General features: G+C 44.5%; 1 protein-coding gene across 1 annotated transcript in view; it reads left to right on the forward strand.

Annotated features, from left to right (window-relative positions):
- The window catches only part of sox5 (SRY-box transcription factor 5), a 90,440-nt gene that overhangs the window by 19,624 nt on the left and 49,536 nt on the right, over positions 1-21,280 (forward strand). The window contains 1 exon segment of the mRNA XM_038738552.1: positions 54-276. Coding sequence (XP_038594480.1) covers positions 54-276 — 223 coding nt within the window.

Raw genomic sequence — 21,280 nt, forward strand, 5'->3', positions numbered from 1 at the left:
CATTTTTTAATCTAATAATTTTTCTCTTCCTCTCCTCTCCTCCTTCCCTCCAGGAGCAGGATGGCACTAAGGGGAGCTCTCTGAGTCCTTACCCCCAGCACATTGCTACCTCACCGGGCAAAGAGGAGGGTGGAGGCGGGGGTCGGCCCTGCAGCGACGGGGGCTCGGCCACGGGGACCCTGGGGACCCCCGAGAGACGCAAGGGCAGCCTGGCAGACGTGGTGGACACACTGAAACAGCGCAAGATGGAGGAGCTGATCAAGAACGAGCCAGAAGGTCAGTGATGAAAAGGGGACGCTGGTGCGGCCAGATGTGTGATCTGCAACTCCCCGACATCTCTCTGGCTCCTCGCCGCTATTTTATCACTTTCTTCTTCTTTCTTTCTGTCTTGTTTTTTCTGCGGCTCTATCACTCTCTCTCTCTCTCTCTCTGTTATGAACCCATACACATTCAGATGAGAGGCGACCCTTTGTTTTTCCAGCACACAGACAGACAGCATCAGCTGTTTGGGCCTATTGTCCACCATGCTTTGCATATTTATCACAACCTGACAAATAAGCTCTGTACGTGTGTCTGTGCATGCATGGGTTCTTGTGTGTGTGTGTGTGTGTGTGTGTGTGTATGCATGTGTAGTGTGTGAAAAGCTTGATATCTTAACAACTCTCCAAATGTTTCAAGGCTTTTATTTCAAGGGACGGGACACTGACATTCGGATTGGCTTCTGCTAAATAATCAGTGAGGGTTAAATTCATCATACCGCCTGTCCTTCTACCTTTGTAATCTTTTGGATAATGCTGTCCCAGCGCTCAGATAAAGATTTTACACACTGTTGAAGAGACTCAACCAGATTTTTGCCCAGGGCTACATATCTTAGCTCGATTAGCCCCCACATTTCATTCTCAAGTTTTGCTGTGGGCTAACCGTTGGAGTCAGGAGATAAAATTAGCCCATGGCCAACTCCAATTTCCATTTGGGCAGATAAATGGGGCCTTAAGTCACTATGATATGCATGTGATAGTCATAATGTGATAAGCAGATTACCAACAGGTGTCCATCTGATGGGGTAATATAAATAACATTGTGCCATATTGGTGGAGGTATCTTTCGTGTGCTACACAGAAAGATCTGTCAGTTTCAAAACAAGTACCTGAAGCTGGTAGGGATTCACCGACTTGCTCAAGGGCACTTAAGCAAAGCACATTAGAGGTCTGCATGGATCCAAAATGTACCCGTGGTAAACCTACCTAAAACCAATGTGCCTACATTTTTTTTAAGACATAAGCAATTCAAAGGAAACAATGTCCATTGGAACAAATTTCACTAAATCCAAAAATAATTTGTTTATATGCTTCAAAGACAACCCAGGTGATCAGAGCTGATACTAAGTACACAAAAATTCATTTGGATTCACTCAGGTATTGGACATAATGACACACAGATACACATAGACTTAACAGGGACCGGTTCCAACTTGGGTCCCAGGTAGGTTTGATTCCTTAGAACCAAGTGGATCAGTGACGACCTCTAAAGCAGATGCATGCTACAAAAACCACTAGATGTTTTTATACCTCTCCAAATTTACCTTTAGCTTATAAATCCTCTACTGTCGATTTCTATTCAAACATATCTTAACTGTATGCAGCCTCAAACAACACCGTGCCCAAAAGGTGAAAGAACAGTGCAGCAGCTCAGCGTGTATTTGTCTTTTAAGTGTAGATGTTCATGTGTTTGTGTTCCGACAGTACATCAACAGGCTTTTAATTCAAGCTGCGATGTACTAACCTTATTTTCCAGGCTTTTCTGTAAGGTTTTCAAAGCGTCCGAGGCTGCTGGTCAGCTCTCACCGTCTGGTTGTTTTTATTCCAGTCAATAGAGAGGCCTGTTGTGGCACATTTTATATTAAAAAAGAGAGAGAAAGAAAGAAAAAACTGGGCTGTTTGTCGAGCTGAGCTGTAATTGAGGTGTGTTTTGGGTTGTTCGCTGCTTCACTAGACCTCATGAACTGGCTGCACAGGAAAAAAACAACAATAATGGATCTTTATGAGTCAGCCAGCGTGGGGGGGTGGTTAGAGAGAGGGGAAAGGAAAGACAGAAGGAGAGAAGAGTGAAGGAGAGAAAGAGCAGTGTCTTCACAGACCCCATTAGCAGAGTGCCACAGTGGTGCGGCATCCAAACCAACCCGGAGCATTATCTGCCCTACGTTTAAATGAAACGCGCTAACAAAAGGCCTCAGCGCCTCCAGACCCAGCGTGCACACACACACACACACACACAAGAACCCAGGCCAAGCAAGAGAGAAAAGAAGAAAGAAAAGAGGGTAAAGGAAGAAAAGGGATGCTGAGAAAAGATGAAGAGAGGCAGAGGCAAATGGAGAGGGAGGGGGGAGAAAGAAACGACGAGGGGCGTTATTGAACGCGAGATAGAAATCCCTTTTCTGTGCCCGGCTTGCTATTGTTTGGCTGTGTGGCTCACAAAGGCCATTAGCAGCAAACAGCAGGTTGGGATGAAAATTTAATGAAGGCTTTAATCATTATGAAAGGCCTGGAATATTACTGCTCTCTCTGTCTCTCTCTCTCTCTCTCTCGCACACACGCTCGTACACTGCTTCCAGCTGGATCAATGACACACACACACACACACACACACACACACACACACACACATTTAGAGCGTAGGAACATTAACACCAGGAGGGATGTGAACGACGGGCCAAAGACACGAAATGGGTCAGAAACGATAAACATCTCGAAACAGAATGAGAAGCTTGACTTAACGAAGGCAAGCCCTGAGCTAGACGACACACACACACACACACACACAGACAGTCACACACAAGTATGGCTTAAGTTCGAAAGATATAGTTTTGTGTCAGTGGCTAGTGTTGCTCTACTTAGGCTAGATGAATGGAAAGTGGTAGATACTAGGTCAGTGTGTGTGTGTGTGTGTGTGTGTGTGTGTGTGTGTGTGTGTGTGTGTGTGCGTGCATGTGTGTGCTGTTTAAGCCTTTGGGAGCATATAAACTTGTGTAGGTGCATTTGCATATGTATTTGTGACAGAATGTGTGTGCACAAGTGTGTTTTATGGGAAGTATTGTATTTGGCTGCATGCATGCAAGGTGTTTGAGTGTGTGTGTTGGCCTCTAATAAATGACTAGCCATATTGTCCCCCATGGCCTGGCCCAACCATGCTCCACCGCTCTCCTGCTCTCTCCATTCATCTCCTGTCTTACCCCACCGGCCACCTGCTACCCTGGAGATACACACTCGCTCTCACACACGCACGCACGCTCCAGTACATATATGTGCAGATGCACACACAAACCGCTAGCCGCTGTCTTTAATGAATTCTTCAGGAGCGACCGGCAGGAAGAGCGGTGATAAAAATGCCATGACACTGCTTTGCGTGTGTGTGTGTTCATGTGTGTGTGCCTGGGGTCGAGGTGAGAGGCCGCCGGGCGAGCGGCTCGTGCTGGAGTGTGTGCGTTTGTCATTACGTGGAATAATGCGAGCAGAGTGCAGAGCGTCACAGGAGGCGCAGGGTCGAGAGGAGAGCCGGTGCTAAAACCCGAGAGAGAGATGGCTGCGCGAACAAGCGCGCACACACACACCTGTACAGCTGAACACACACACACACCCGTGGACAGTTCCCTTGGACTCGCCATTTAGCCCTCTGAAACCTCTGTGCCGCAGAGCAAGGCCCAATGATAATCTATTAGCCCAGCAGTGGTAAAAGAAACATACACATTAGAAGATAGATAGATAGATAGATAGATTATGAACTGGAAAAATGAAAGAGAAGAAAAAAGAGGGAAATTAAAAGGAGGAGAAACATCACTAAATGGGGCACAGATGTTCCTCACGGCCCCTGGAGTGGTGCCTGCCCTGGACTTTCACCAGACACTCAGCCTCATTCCTCCTCTCCTCTCCTTTTGCTCCTTCGCTCTCTCTATGGCAGCTTTGACTGTAAGTGGCACACACGAAGTGCCAGCTGAGCTCCATCTCCGGACCCGTCTGTTGACCCTCTGCTACCCAGCTACAGCTACCCGTCACTGGGGCTTCATGGCCTCTGGGGACTTATTATGTTTTCTGTTTTTTTTTTCTTGGTGTAACCTCTGCAGTAAACAGGAATAAACACCAACTAGAATTGTGTCTTGACTGAGTGAACCTACTGTACATGTTTTTAGCAGATTTCACCTTAACTTAGACATCGCTAAATGGCTTGAGGAGGTGCAGTTCACAATGCAACACATCTTTAAATTAAACATTTTTTAAATTAAGTTTTGCTTTTTACTTCAGGACAGCAGCCAAATCCATCAGTACTCCTCACATTCACATGGCGTCCCAGTGTCAACAATGTGATTGTTAAGACGGTTAATGTCTGATTTTAATAATTGTGATGTCCTACCATAAAAGAAGAACACACACAACACTCTGCCCACTTTCTTGTAAACCAACACCTAGTTTGACAGAATGGTAGCTATAGGTATGACAGATAACTTAATTCTGTAAACAATTTTGCATCAGCTTGATTGTGTGGCTTTGGTGGTCACCTGCCTTTTGTGTCAGTGACATCATTGGGGCCAACAAATTACAATATTCTTGTTGTTTTACTGAGCCAGGGTACAGCCCTAGGGTCAGACCTGGCCTCAGTACCTTACAGACTTGATCTGGCCACACTTGCAGGCAAACAAGAGACACACTCATCTATGCACAGCCTCACGCTCACCCACCGCGTGCAGGTTTACAGCCCTGCTGGCAACCTTGAGGTCAACCAGAATGGTGGTTTTATGGCAGAGCGTACTCGCTGCTCCAAGGCACTGGTTTCCATACTGAAAATGTCAAGTCAATGACAGATGTCACACAATACACACAAACACATGCTTACACATGCACACACAGCACTTCATCTACTTTCAAGGCAGGGAGGGAATCCGGGCCTTGCTTTTAGAGAGCACTGAGGCATTTTATAGGACAGCACTTAGGCACGGCCATTGTGCCACACAAGCACACAGTGGCCGGAGCTCCCTCACGCCTCCGTACACTCCAATGGGTGACAATGGGAAGGGCGGATACATTCTCCAAAGAAGAAGGGGAGAGAGAAAGAAAGGGAGGGGAAAAAAAGAGCTGGAGAAGTGGAGGGATCGAGGCAGTCTCTCGTTCATCCGTCCATCAGTCCACCACCTCATTCAGTTTACTTAATCCTTCTACTGCTCTGCTATCTGGGGGGTTATGTCAAACACACACACACACACACACACACACACACACACACACACACACATACTATAAACATAAACAATGGCATATACAAACCTTGCAAGTCACCACATGGACCTGCTACTTTTAGGCACAAATCCCTAGTGGGAATTTGTTGAAGTTGACTACAATGCGCATACATACGCATAATCACACATACAGCAGCAGGTTCACAGTCCTAGCGTGGGAGCGAGCGAATGTCTTTATGTGATTTCCACCCTCTGCTGGTAATTAGTTAGTTGTATAAATTAACATGAAGTGCAGCAGGACTCTCACCACCATTGTTTGTCGCAATCATTCTTCTCGCACCGTGAAAAGGAAGGCAAATGAAACGAAACAGAGGGGGTGGCTGAAAGAGAGAATAGTTTTTTTTTAAATTATTATTCACTACGAGCGCAAGAGAAAGTTCAGGCGAGTGAGAAAAAGCAGGATTTTGCCCTCCTGTTCGCCAATTAAGGGCTTGTAAATACGCGGTCAGCATTCGCTAAAGAGAAGTTGTCATCATGCTTATGAGGCTAACTCTGCCTTGAACCTCTTACTAAGGAGATTTGAACTCCATGTCTTGTGTTTTTATGCTACTCCTCCTATCCCGAGACACGGCAGAGAAAAAGAAAACCTTCAGTGGTGAAATTCAAACACTTTCTGCTTAGAAAGATCACAATATTGAAAAAGAAATGGCATCCTTCTGCACAAATAAAACTCACTTTGAAGCAGGCAAAGAGTTACGGTTCATGTTTCTTATCTAAGGAAACCAGTTCCTTCTTATTTATCATTCTTTCCAGTTATCCGAGTGTCATTGTGTCAGTTAACTTCAGAGCGTTTGTGGTAGACGGGGGAGAAATCATCATGGACATGGCTCACAATTCAAATCGAGTCAATTCTGTTTTTGTTTTTTTTTCTTTTGCGGCATGAGAAACAGGCAACGTCATGGGGCGAACCTGAGGCCTATTGTAGGGCCGGCCATTGTTGGCTCGATGAAAGGCGCATTCAAGTCACTTTTCTTATTGAATTGTTTTGCGTCTGCTTTTCAACGTGGCATTCTCTCCCCAGCCTTGCACGGGACAATCAGTGGGGATGAAACTCCTTTCTACCATTCTTCCTAGTCCAGATGAGCGATATTAAGGAGATGAATAGTGTGCGTGTGTGTGTGTGTGTGTGTGTGTGTGTTTTGCAAGAAAAGCAGTGCCCCAGCTTTTGTCTGATACATGAACATAAAGGGGCTTAGAGAGAGGAGAGAGGGTCCTGCGGTTTTCCGATGGTGTGTATGTGTGTCTGTGTGTTATTGGCCTCCCGGCGTGGCATTAAGTTAAGGACAAAGGCCTGAGGTTCATGAATCAGTCAGGGCTTCCACAGCTCAGCTATTGTGAACTACCCACAATTTGACTGTCCTACAGTACATTGTGTACATGTGTGAGTTTTTGTGTGTGTAATGATACCTGGTAATGGGGCAGGTAGGGGGGTTTGTGTGTATTTATTCACATTAGGAAGGTATTTGTGCACTTCCTGTGTGTCATACATAACATATGAAGATGTGTGGGTGTGCAAGTGTGCATTTGTGTGAGTCAGACTTTCCCACATAAAAGGCTTCCTGTCACCGACACCCAAATATTAGACAGGCCCCAGTGTTTTGGCATCCACCCATTCACTTCCATTCAGCGCCATGTCCCATGACCAAATCAGTGGAATCCATGATTTATCTATTCAGCTTTCTCATAAACTCTCTTCATTTGCACGCCCTGTTGTTGTTTTCTTTCCTTTTCGGTGATTTTCCTTTCTTGGTCTTTTCTCCTATTCCCATGGAGAGACGGAGGAATGTTTTTATGCTGCAAAATGGCTGCAAGATGAATGAGTTTTGAGTAAAGTGCACCGACTTTCATTTGTCCCTCAATTACGTTATCAAAAGGATATGAAATACAGCTGAAAAATCTTAAAATTTTTCATTGGGTTACTTAAGCAACAAAAAAAACTCTGAGAAACATTGTAGAAAGGAATTATTGCTTGGAGTTCAACCAGTTTTCAAAAGGCCAGATGACTCCCTGCTCAAACATTTGGACTTTGTTAGAAGAATTGTAAAGTTAGCAGACAACTTCAACAATTTTCCATTAAGTAGTTTTACTGGCATTCCAGCAGTCACTTTGTGAGTAGGTGGATGTCGCATTTTGGAATGAAATGCTTGACTTTTCATCTTGACATTGTGCCACAGCAAGATTTAAAAAACTATCACTTGCTGCGAGCTTTGCACGCATTTCTATTAGCATGCAAATGTTAGAGTGTTTGTGCAAGGAGGCATTTCTAAGTTAACTTTAAATAAAGGGCGAAATAGGCGGGATTTAGAATTTAAGTAAGTAAGTGTTAAGTAATAACACATCTTTTTATAGTTTGTTTTTTTTTTTGTCGTGTTTTGCGGCATCAAGTAGAACAATTGGTAACGCTTTATTTTACAGATTTTCCATAATTTCCTAATACTTTCCTTGGAAGTTTTCTGGGAAAAAATATGTAATTTTAAATAGTGCTTATTTATAAAGCTGTTTTGAGTTTTGAAGAATTTGTTAATTTCCAGTGGAAGAAACTCCTCCATTTAAAGTTAATCTTCATTCATTATTTATTCATTATTGATTATTTGGAATATTATTCCTTATATATGTTGAATTGTATGCATGTTCAGCTGAACTTCCATGCACCTACTTAAAGACTCTCTAGGTTGGTTAGTTTCTTATATGTTAATGTGTGTTCCATGAATCAATATCAACAGGAACCAGAAACCAGTACAGGAATTAGCCCTAAAGATAAGATTTTTTATTTAGTAAAACAAAATCAAAGTAAATCAACCAGGATAAAGACAAGACAATATCATCATATTCAAGCAAATTTCTTGGCTCCTCCAGATAAAAGTGAGATTGACTTTACCTCTTGTCATGCAAATGTGCATCTACAGTATGCATTATCATTATTGGCTGTTACTATTTTTGCTGGAGATGTGCGTACTTACAGTATATACTATTTTTATATAGTATACATATAGGCAGGTTGGTGTGTGCCTTAAATGCATATACTGCATGTTAATATCTGTGGCGGAAACTATACCCTAGTTTCCCCTGTATAATCCATGTAGGCTTGTGTGCAAAGTAGCACAATCTGCTTAGCACGATTCGACATCTCAGCTCCATGTGAAAGCATCAGAGCTGTAGTCACTCATGTCAGCAGAGTCCGGCACAGGATTTTAGAGCCTACCATGGAGTTAAAGAGTGGAGACGTGGGATTGGCGTGCATCACTGCTTAGCTTTTGTTAGTTGTCTGCACACACGGTAAAAACACGCATATGCACATCTCCCCACTCATGATGACGAACACACACCAACCTGTGTGACCTGACGGGCGAGCCACAGCTACCCATGATGCATCAGGGATAGCGAATGGACACATGCCAGCAATCCACGTAATCACCACCCACGGGCCACCCTTTGTTGTTTCCGCTTCCTCTTACATGACAGATATTAAGGTGGCGTGCATACTGTTGTGCAGCTTTAGCACTTCAGTCATTCATAGAGCAACAAGCCAGTCAGCTACATGCTCAGTCGCCCAGTGTTTGAATATGTCAGCAGTCAAGGAAGCCTGTGCTACAGTGTGTCAGCCAGCTTGCCAAGAAGTCAGCCACTCGTCTACTCTGTCTTGTAGCTACCTTGACCCCCATTCAGTCAGCCTGAGAGCCAGTCACTCAGTCAGTCCGTCACCCAGTCCCTGTGTCAGTCTTTGAAGCCACAGGGTCTATATTAATTAACCCCTGGCTTGCTGGTCAGAGGGCGGGTCCTGCTGATGAAGTGGTGTTGTCTGTGTTGTCAGCCTCAGGGGTCGCGACCCTGAGCCCACAGCACGGCGCGGCCTTATTTGAGCCAGATGTTGGGAGACAAGCATCTCCAGCAACCCCTCTCCCCCCCCACCCCTTCACTCCTGCTGCATTCTTTTCTTTCGCTGCTCCTTGGCTAGCAGACCGGCCATCACCAGCCACTCATGTCAGTGCTCTGATGCTCCTCTGGATAGATCGCTGCTCTATTTCTCTGTCTCCCTGCCTGCCCTCCCCACATCTCTTCTCTCTCTCTCTGTCTCTCTCTCCCTGTGGGATCCTTCTATCCATGCATTCACCTTTCCCCTCCCTTCCCTCTATTTTCACCCCTCCCTCCTCGTTTGGCCCACTGCCCCTTTCCGCTTCGCTCAGGGGAAAGAGTGCTGTGTGTGTGTTGCCTGGCAGCATGCCCGCTCTCATCACCCCCTCCCCCTTCTCCTCCTTTCCCCCACCTCATCCTTCCCTCTTCTCGCTCTTTTCTGCCTCTCATCTCTAGCTTTCCACCCTTGCCTTATCCTCGCTTCTATTTCTCTCCCCTGCCACCTTCCCTCCATCCTTCTCCTCCTTCCTCCCTTTGGTCCCTGTCACTCTCTCCACCTGCTTCTAATCACTCCCTCTCCATCTCTTTCACTGCCTCCATTCATACTTTGCTTTCCGTCTTTCTCTCCCTCCTCCCTCCCTCCCTCTCGTCTCTTACTCGGCTGGGCTCAGGAGCAGTGAACAGGTGTTGTCTCCTTTTGATTTGGGTGCGTTCGGATTAATGCTGTCAGCTCAGCTGTTAAAACAACTGCCACCGCCAGATGCCAGTCAGTTTGGGGCTGGAGCTGTCACCTACACACACACACACACACACACACACATGCACACACATATTCGATTCGAACATCCAAACATACGCACACTCAGATGCAAGCGTGCACACACAGGGTGATGTAGACATGTACACACACACACACACACACAAACACAGGGCCTCTTGGCTCATTGTAAAACCGACAAAGCAAATCAGCTGCTGTACACCAGTCTTGTCTATAACCCAGGTGTGTGTTTCTGTAGCCTCTCCAAAACATCAGAGTCAGTGGGTATAAAAGAACATTATGACATGATACTACAGCAATCATTAACACATACTGTATTCAGAGTTGCAATAGATTCACCTAGACAGACCTAGTATATATTTTTTTTTTATAAAGATGGCAGAGATTGTGGAGACGTTTTTGAAATAATTTCAATAAGTTAAACATTTTAAATCAAGAGACACTCCATCGATTTTACATATAAAGGTCATGGAGACAACTAGTCAGCCTGTGAACCTAGTTGTGTAATGTCTTCTGTGGCTCTGGAGAAGCTTTTTAAAGTCAAGGAAAATAAACCTGAAGACAAATATTTGACAGAAAACCTGCATTATAAAATGGGAGCACAAAGTTTGAAAAATGAGGGCGTTGAACAGACAAAACTAACATTTCATTTCATCAAGGTTTTTGTTCACGTATTACAACACGTTTTCCGTAATAGGATGGGTTTGCCTCTGTATTCTGTGAGTAAACCTCCAGTAAGGCTTGTTTATATTAGCTTGGTCTGTAACTGTGTTTACTGTTGGAAGAACTCTCCATCCCCAAGGCAACATGCTTTCTACCTCTTCACCTCCACCCCCCCTCCCCTTGTTCCTCCTTACCCTGCTCACACTCACTTGTTCCTTTCTTTTTTCCAAAACATACATCCTGCCCTGTCTGTAGGCAATGTGCGCACAAATGTACACCTGACAGGAGTTTTGTACTGTCCTCGTCTCTCCCTGATTCCCTGCTAAAGTGTTACCATAAAACGTTCACCTTATACATCTGTGTGTGTGTGCGTGTGTGTGTGTCTGCATGCGTCAGCATTTTTATGGCAAAGATGCCCTTCCTACGCTCACAGCCCTTTTCCGCCCGACGGTTGCTTAAATTTAGAATGTGAATCCTTATTTTTGAAATTTGTGAGTAAAATGATGATTAACTATGAATATCAATGATCAGCGGTGTGAAGTGGTGTGTAACAGCGCTATTTAAGGCTCCTTTAGATGTGGGTGGAGTTTGCAAGCTTTCTTCCCGTGCGTGAGTGCGTGTTTGTGTGTTTGTGTCAGATGGTGGATAGTGGGCTTCGGAGTGGTGCTGCTGGTATCTGGGTCCAAACACATTCATAGACACAAAGTATCAGGGGAAACATTCCACTGTCCATCTTTTCCTTCTGGCAAATTTTTTATCTATCTTTATCTCTTTCTCTCTCTTGGTGTCTGTCTTTGGCTTTCTCTTTTTTTTTCTCCCTCTCTCTCTCTCTCTCTCTCTCTCTCTCTCTCTCTCTCTCAAACTGAACTCATGTTTGTTTGCAAGCTTCACACTAGACAGTCTTGTGATGCTGGTTCAAGGAGCCGTCCACGCGAAGACACTGGACACTTGTTTGTTAGGTCATGTCGGTTTCTCTGACACACTCTCACTCCCAAAAACACACACACCCAACACACTCTGTAACATTGAGCCCTCTGTCTAGCTCAACCTCCCCCCACCAACTCCCATATCAGTTTACTATGTGAAAACACAGTCGTACGCAGGATTTTAAGCCCACTTAACCAGTGGATTTCGCCCTGGTTTACTGTAAATCATGCCATCCTCGTCCATTTTGTTGGTTTGTTTAATTACGCTAACGTGGTTATAGCCAAGGTTATCATGTCCCACTGTAGTCTCCAGTCGCGTTGTTAAGACAATTAGCCCACTCAAAGAGTCATGGATGTCTTGTCGGAGGAATTGTGGGGGGAGGAGGAAGAGACGGTCAAAGACCCACAGGAATGTTCAGGAAGAAAAGGAGTGCTGATGCAAGGAACTGTGTCTGAGAGGAGTTGAAATCTAAACTCATATGATATTTCTCAATAGAGTCAATGTAAGTGTAACTGAACTGTTTGTTCTAATAAAGAGATGAATGATCAGATTAACACAGGATTGATATAATAAAATAATATGTTAATAGAAAAGGGCTTAAGCCCCCTGCGACCCTGTATGCAGGATAAGCGGTTGACGATGGATGGGATGGATGGATGGATGGATGGTTAATAGAAAAGCCAAGCTTGATTTGATAAGGATCCTAATAATTTATTACTTATTAAATAAATATATAAATATTTCCAATGTTGTGAGCATTTATCTTTTAATTAGTGTTTTGGTAGATATGCCAATCAAATTTAGACTTCGAACATATCAAATTTAAATGTGCTGGCTGAACTTTGGAGCTGCTCCAGTGAGTTAAAGCCATATTAATCTTGAATCTGTAGGCGACCGAGATATTCTGACTTCTGACCAATCTGCCCCCAGAACCAAACACACTTGTTCCTACATTTCCCATCATACATCTCAGTTGCATATTTTATTAGGCCCTCCCTGTCGACTCAAACCCCACACTTCCACTTTCTAATGCTGGCTTTGTGTTAAGAGGTTTGAGTCTCAAGCCGGGCCGAGATAACCCTGATGACATCACCATGACATCATCAGTGTTATTTTTTCAAACTCCCTCCAACTGTTTTCATTTGCTGTGTAGTACTCCTTTTCACAAGTAAACTAAGCTTTTTGTGTCAAATGGGTGGTGTTCCCCTTTTAAGCCTATTTTTATCAGATAGAGGTTCAACTTTTATTCAGTCATGTGTATTTTTATTCATGAAAAAAAGTAAATTTTTCATATAAAAAAAGTAAAATTTAGGAGCTAAGTTATCAATTCAAGTATTTGCTTTCAACCTCTCTGGTGTTGTCATTTAGTTCTACCCTTCCTATTTGTTGGCCACAGATGGCTAAGTGATCTAAATGTGACCTAACCAGCAGCATCAGCCATTATTGACGAGGCAAATCTCATCAACCAATCAAAGTTTTTTTTTTTCTGCACCTAAAAACGATGTGATCTTTCCAGGAAAAATAAGGGAGTAGGAAAAGATTTAGAGGGAGAGACGGCGAGGTGAGCAAATAATTGGAGCACAGTGACTCGTAAGGCTCCAACAGGTCAGGCACGCACGCACGCACACACACACACACACACACACACACACACGCTAGTCAGCAGAGCATTCCTGTGCTGTTTGGACTGTTGTTACCATTGGTCTAATGGTTCTCACATGTCTGTCGCCCTATCTTTGAGCAGCACACAGGACAATGTGGGCTATTCTTAAGACTTTACAACGCGCTCTGTATCAGACCGATCGACTCACAGATGGAACAGACATTCACACATAGAGAAGAAAGACAAAAAGAGACAGTGACGGATATCAAGACTCAAACAGACGCATAAACAGAGGGAGAAGTGTGTGCGTCTGTTTGTGCTTGTCAACAGCATCCACGTTAACTGGAATAGGCGGGTCCCGCCTCCGCCGTCCGGCAAAGCAAAGCCACTCTAAAGCTAAGCCAACTGTCAATCAAACAGCCAACACAAGGCCAAAACGATGATAGCATCAAAAATAACAGTCTTTACCCATCAGTCTTCCATGCACACACACACACACACACACACACACAAGCGCAGGGGAGGTTAAAGTCACAGCTCAGTCCTGTTTGAATAGGCTTCCAGCATGCAAAGCAACATTAGTGTGTCAGGAGTGTCTTGCTGTTCTGTCTGTCTGTCTGTCATTGCTTTGACAGGCAGACGAAAAATGTCACGACTCACAAGAGAAAACGCTGCACTCTGAGTGTGTGTGTGTGTGTGTGTGCGTGTGTGTACATGATCTCCGCCTGTCTGTCGCCTAGTTAATGCGTGGGTCCGTTCCTCTCCTATACACAGCAGGCCCAATGCACAATGTCTTCTTTTGTTGTCACGTTAAAGTGATGCAATAAAGCTGTGCAGTGACAAGGACGGCCCGGGGGCTGCTGCCGTGACAGAGACATTGAGTGTGCATGTGTGCATGTGTGTGTGTTGAGTGGAGACAAGAGCACTGAAGAGGGGTTATTGCCACGAGACAGATTGCAAGTGTCATTTTCCATTACAGCAGCCTAAGCCACTGTGTACGACACACACACAGTTACACACCGATACACATGCCTTGGCCTACTTCAACAGGATGCTTTTGACAGGGAGAGATGTGCATGCATTAAAAGAGTGCCGGGCCCTGACTATTTAACCCTCTCGTCACTCTGACATCAGGTTGAGCAGGCAGAATTTGCAGACTTTCTTTTTTTTGGCTTGTGATTGGTTGATTCACAGGTCATTGAATATATGTAAATATATTATATGATATAATATATGTCAGATTTTTCCCTGAAACCTAAGATGTCAAGAGTCTATAATTTACATTTGGATCTGCAAGTAAATAATTTAAGTGATTTTTATGGTTTAGTTGATTACGTCATGATCCTATGTTGGTTGAGAGAGTTATTTGGCCTTTTGCACAGCTAAAAACTGTAAAGTAAAAAGATGCTTTTCTTACTGTTTTAAAATGTTACTTTCAGGAAAAACAAAGGTTTACACCTGACAGCAGTACCAGGATACAATATACTTGTCAGAGCAGCTTTTCAAAGGCTCCTCAGTGAATACACTGAGTTTTGAATACAGCACGAACCATTGTTGCATGTGAACCTCTATTATCTATACAAAGGTCCCTCATGAGGCTCTGTTTGTTAACCAGGCAATTAGCTGGCAGTATTTGGTGGTTATCAGTACCACAGTTGACACTTGGTCTCTTCAGCCTGTAAAGTATGAGGCAGTAAAATGAAAATGGGATCTATGTTCGGTCCCATAGCTTGTCTCTAATAAGGTGCAGTGGCAGCGGCTATCAGGGGCCGAGCTGAATTAGTCCGCAGCGGATTCAAATGTCTAGATGCTATCAAACACCATTTAATGATAATGGAGGTCACAGAGGCAATTGGGAAAATGGTGTGTGTGTGTCTGTGTGAAAGGAACGTTTCTCTGTGTCCCGCAAAAACACAGCATTAAGATAGCATCGCTAATTTCTCCGGCTCGGCACAAACACAACATGCAGAGGAGGGGAGAGGAGAAGAAGGAGAAAAAAACACACACACAAGCAGAATGAGACAACAAGGAAAGTTTTTCTGCGACTTTCTCGAATGTCGCTCCAGATTTTGCCCTTCATCGTTCTTTCACAATGTCGCGCCCTCTCCGCTGCTATTTCTGACTGCCAGTGTGTGGATCTGGCTCGCTGAGATTTCATGCCAGTGTAAAAATTGGCTGAGGGTTTGGTTCAAATCAAATTGGACATAAGCACCCACAACACCATCTGTTAGGGAAAGGCAGTGGAGTGAAGGGCAGAACTCTGTATTCAGATAAATGGATTTTCAATTTATTAAATTGTTGACTGACACCTTTGTAAATGTTCTCTTTATGTGCTGTGGCCTATTCTTAGAACGTCACACTTAATGGAAACGTGTTGCTATACATCCATACATCCCTAATATTAGAATGGAGAAAAAAAAGATCCCACTACATCTGTTGTTTTGTGAGTTTAATTACTTCTTTTTAGATTTTTTTCACAGCACAGTGGCCTCACATTTACATGAGAGGGGAAAAAAAGCTCATTTATAAAACTACATCTCGCATTAAATAGACAAAAATAAAGCCCCCGCCCCGGTTAGTCTTTAGGTGATTTGGCAAGTGATGTGCTGTGTGTGTGTGTGTTTTTTGCCATTTTCCGTTAACAGGTGTGTCGCCCCGAAATGTGTTTAGAGACGCGTCTGTGATTGTCACAGTACTTTAGGGGAGGACCATATGTCCCTTGTCGCTACACCCAAAAACTTAACTCACTTTGCAAGGTGAATAACTGTCTCTTCACTCTCGATGTCATGTAGCTCTGCGTGTGAGTGCGTGCCAACTACTTTCAGCTTGTGTGTGTGTGTATGTGTGTGTGTGTGTCTAGTCTGCCTACTGGTCTGGGTGTTTATTAAAAACTAAAGTTGGAGCAGCTTCTGACTTAAAAGTCACTACGGACATTGAGACCGATGGGACACACACATTATATATTTTTATATATATATATATATATATATATATATATATATATATTCTCGCCATGGTGCTCTGCGTCAGTGGGAGACAGGGAGCACTTGGAGGGGGCTAGAAAGTAAGGAGGAGGAGGGAGATGGGGAGGAGGAGGAGAGGGATTTTAGTGTTTACATAGAGGCCCGGCCACCGAGGCAACTGTTGCCAAGCGCTGTTCTCCCCAACAACAAGTCAGTAATTGGTACTGTTAGCAGCTAACCTTGCGGAGGTGGTGGTGCGAGGTGGGCTTGGACAAAAAGCTTTTTGATACATCTCCTCTATCTCTTTCTCCTCTCTCAGGCCGCCATGTAGTGCTCCTGTTTTTGTTTTTTTTGTTGGACTGCCCATAATCTTGGCACGGCCCCCTTCGCTTTGGAACGATTGGACCGTCTTTAGAAGGAATCGATGAAAATGTGTCCAGACACATGGCCCAGCTCAACCAGACATGAATTGATCATCAAAATATCAACATCATCATTTCGTAATGGAGTATGTTGGTGCCATCAGTGCGAGGGGGAATCGCCAGACTGAAAAGCAAAAGCTGCAGTATCAAGAGGGTGTAAATAAGCGAGGAGTTGTATTCCAAATTCTGCTTTTATGAAGTTTGTTTGAACATCTCTATAATGTAGAAGATCAAGTCTGTTAAAAGTTGGAACATTTAACTACTAACAGACTGAAGTTACCTCATATTATTTAAATAGTCACATTACTTTTTGCCCTTTTTTCTCAATGAAAAACTAGATTTAAACTACAGCAAGAATTCATTACAACAGTGAATGCTGCTGTATTAAGTTTTTAATTTTGTATAGCATAGTTTAGTGCAGCTTGGGGCTATAATGAGTGTGAGTCTATGTGCAGGTGTGTTTGCAGTCTCTAACCAATTTTCTTTTCTCTTACTGTGTATAACCCAGATTAAGAGGAATAGGTTTAAATTCAAAAAAAGATTAGTAATCCAGGCCTGTTATGATTGAGGTTTGACCATGATTTACCTTAATAATCTAATCTTTACATCACATGAACACAGTCTTTCTGTCTCTGTCATGGCCGCCAGCAAATGTGTTTTCACCACAGAAGTCACACACATCTCTATTCGCTCTCTCTCTCTCTCTCTCTCTCTTACTCCTTCCTTCCATCTCAGTACTTCAGTGTTCAGGGTGGCAGCCTTAGACAAACTCCACCAGTGCTTGTATAATTGCTTATTCAATGCTGACCCCTGCTCAGTTTAGGAGGGAGGAGGGAGGGGGAAGAGGAGAACGAAGGAGGAAGGGGGGAGTAGCTGGAGCCTCCCCATGGCTGCCAAGGCCCAAGTCAATGTGGAGCCTGTTTTTCGGGATATAAGGGCCGGCCACGGGTCCCAAGCCAGGGCCCTTTCCTGTGGGCCCTACTCCTCCTCCTCCTCGTCTTCGTTCTCCTCCTTCATCCTCCACCCTCCTCTGAGCCCGGCTGGGCCTGGCGCTGGCACAGAGGTCCCTTTGTTGTGCACCCGAGGGCCCAGGCTCTCTCTCTCTATTTTCCTCCCTTCTCTTTCTCTCTCTCTCTCGCTCTCTTTCCACAAACGCCCCCCTTCTTCCTCCTCCTCCTCCTCCTCTTCACCAGCCCTCCCTCCATTTTCCTCTAAAGGTCTCCAGGCTTCACAAATATGAGATAATAGGAAAAATAGAGCTGGCTGCTTGTGGTGACTCAGGGCAAAACGTCTGAGTGAAAAATAGAAAGTGAGAGAGAGAGAGAGAGATGGTATTGTTTGTGAGGTTGGTTGGAGCGAGCTGGACTCGAGTCCAGTCTCCTCCCATCTCTCTCTCTTTCTCTCCCTCTCCTTCTCTCTCCAGCAGCTTCTGAACCAAAAGCTCACTGTGGAGTCCAAAAGCCGAATGGGGGCTTGCTCTAACACACAAACGCACACAAACGCACACAAACACACACGCGCACTGTTTCTCTCTCCCTCTCTCGGCAGGTGGACAGGGTTGTTTTGGCTCGGCTGCAGGGCAGCAGCTTGACTCCGTTTGAGCCAATGAGCCAAGATAATAGCCAACGATTCCAGAGTTATTGTCAGCGTTTTCCCCCCTCTGCTTTTCCCAGAATCCCTCTCAGCCGTGCGGGATTGGAATGGGAGCGTCACCCTCAGATGAATTAATGCGCTTTTGCAAGAAAATACTACAGCGAGATTTACAGTCGAACGTACCTGCACGGTCAAAACCAGACAGTCACATCAAGGAGAGATTTTAAAGTTTTTTTAAAACCCCTTAAACCTCCCTGAGCTGCCTAAGGGCCTGATCCCAAAGTTGTCATTTAGAACATTCATTTTTCATTCAGTGTGGACATCATATAACTTTAATAAGCAACTGGAACAACCTAATACAGAATATATATATATGTGATGTTGTCAGACAGTGTGGAATAACATGATTTTTCCAGTGTTAAAGCTACGTACGGGGAAAAGAAAGGCCAAAACTGCATTTCAAGTGGTTACCATGTACACACACACACACACACACACACACACACCCCACTACCCTGTGCGACTTACACTTAAATTTCCTCTCACCCCTTCTTCTGTTCCTCACCACTTCATTTTTGTCAAGGGGGAGGCCGGTGTTCTCCCTCGCCCTAAGCTCCCAACACCCCACCCTGCAAATATGCGGCCCACACCCCTGCGTGGGCACCAAACTCCACCCGCTTACCTCACAGAACACACACAAACACACATGCACATATACACGTGTCCTATACGTCAGACGAACAGGGAGTAACTTTTCTGATTTTCATGGAAAGTGTTGCGCTGTCCTCCTTTATTATATGATTGTTGGCCATAATTAGCAGTACGAGATGCTTGCTATGTTTCCGTCCAACTGTCAAGCAAATTATATAAAAAAAAATTTTTTTTAAATTAAAATATTGCATAACTTAAAATCAGGTGTTTCCATCTGCCGGGCTAAAGCAAATAAATCCTCAAATGTGAGGAAGGAGCTGAAAGAGTCCTTCAAAAATGGATTTGCATCAGGCAAGTTGTTATTGTTGTGCAGTGTCCGGTAATGGCGGCCATATTTCACATTCTTATATGAAGATGAAAACAAGGGAATACACTTGGCAATTGGAAGTAATGTAATGCACCAACTAATGCCCAAACAACCATGATAAGAAGCTAATGCATGAGAGAGAGTAGGACATTTCTGTGGGGTCACAGTTTCAGTTTTCTCTTAACTGATCCACAAGTTTGTGTGTGCTTGTGTTGGTGTGGAGTAAAGTGTGTGTCTTTGTATTTTATCAAGGGGGACAGTGTGGGCTCATTTCTCATAGTGTTCTCCACATCAATCAACATCTCACTAAAAGCTACAGCAACTCTTCTTCTCTTCTTTTCTCTTCTCCTCTTTTCTCTCCTCGTCTCATCTCTCCTCTCCTCTCCTCTCCTCTCCTCTCCTCCCTTCTTTCCTTCTTTCCTCTCCTCTCCACTCCTGCCCATTTTGCCATCCCCGCACAATGAAAGAGCCTCTTGGCTTTTATTAATAGTTAAAGTGGCCCCAGCCTGTCACTGGGGACAATAACTGCAGCCCTGTTAATAAATAAAAATAATAACTAGGAGATGGAGACAGAGAGGGAGTGCAATGGAAAGAGAACAGGCGACACTGCCATTTGTTGTTCCCTCTCACTTGTCAAAGCTCTTTGGCTTAAAAGCCTCTGTCATTGTTGAAGGAGAGGGGGCTGGAGCGAGAGATGAGAGTGAGAGACGGAGAGAAAGAGGGAGAGAGGGGGAGCGCCAGGGGCTAATAGCACCTGTTGGGGTGATGGTGAGACAGCTGTCACGGGGGGGAAAAACACAGGAGCACACTCTTTCTTCTACTCCTTCTTCCTCTCTGTGTTTCTTTCCCTCCTCCCATTTTTCTTTGTACCGCACCTCCTCCTACCTTCATCCCACTGCTAACCTATTCCCTCAAGGCTGCGGTGGCTTCTGACAGAAAGCACTAGGGCACATCATGGTCCGCAGTACACTGGGTTGCTGACTAACTGGCTGAGTGGCAGCGTCGGAAACACAAGGACAGAGTCCAAGGACGGTGGGATTTGAAAAGGCAAGAGAGAGGGATGAGAAATAGAAAGACCGAGAGGTGGACTGTCTTGAAGTTCACCATTGATCTTTTGCTGTATGTGTGTATGTGTGTGTTTGCAAATGCATGCCCATAATCAACGGAGCGTGAATGCTCTAGTCTTGAAGCCAGAGGAAAGGACCTGATTCAGGCCTCTGGGGAGGCTGTAGACGCGCGCGCACACACACACACACACACACACACACACACACACACACCGAGGTACAGTATGTAGGACACGCTGCAGTGCTTTGTGTGTCTAAGCAGAGCTTGTATGTCTCAAATCTCTCACTCATGAGAATCTCCAGGTGGTTTCTCATCCTGGTCTCATCTCTCCTCTCCATCACGGACAGGAAAAGTAGAAGGAATGAAGAGGAAAGAAAGAACTTTAGGCAAAGCACTGTTTTTTTGTGTTTTGGATGATGGGTAAACGTACTTTGATTTGTTGTTGAGTGTTGAGGCTGTGTGTGTGTGTGTGTGTGTTCATGTCTCACTTGGAGAAAAGACGCTAAGCTGTTCAGCTCAACACACCGGACATCTCTCTCTCTCTCTCTCTCTCTCTCTCTCTCTCTCTCTCTCTGTGGAGAGCATTAGTGTGTCACAGCATGTGTGTATGTGTGTGTGTGTGTGTGTGTGTGTGTTTGTACAGGCAAGCTGTCTCATACCAGTAAGATTAAGACTTTTTTTCTTAAATCAGTCTTGTCATTACAGAGGGAAAAAAAATAATCCGGGCACCAACAAACTTTTCGCCTGCCATCAGCAGTTGCCGGTGTGTGTACGTCTGTGTGTGCAGCTACATATATACACATATATATGTTTTGCGGGCATTCAAGTATGTGTGTTTGCATTGGCTGATAGGGTTAATCTCCCCACTCAAAGTGTAAAACCTCTTTCCTTAGCAAGGCCCCGCATCCTAAGTGCAGATGGCTCCCAGTAAATAGAGGACTCTCTCTCTCTCTCACCCTCTTGCTTCACACTTTCAGGCTCCCTTTGTCTGATCATTTCCCCCATATTTCTCTTTGTTCATGTCAACAACAGTCAACAGGGTGACTGAATTCATGGCAGTGTGTACATGCATTGATATTAGCGCATATATGTGCACACACTTCGTATTG

This window comes from Micropterus salmoides, unplaced genomic scaffold (genome assembly GCF_014851395.1).
Source record: "Micropterus salmoides isolate LMB-PRFRI ecotype aquatic unplaced genomic scaffold, ASM1485139v1 Ms_hic_scaffold_23, whole genome shotgun sequence".
NCBI lineage: Eukaryota > Metazoa > Chordata > Actinopteri > Centrarchiformes > Centrarchidae > Micropterus > Micropterus salmoides.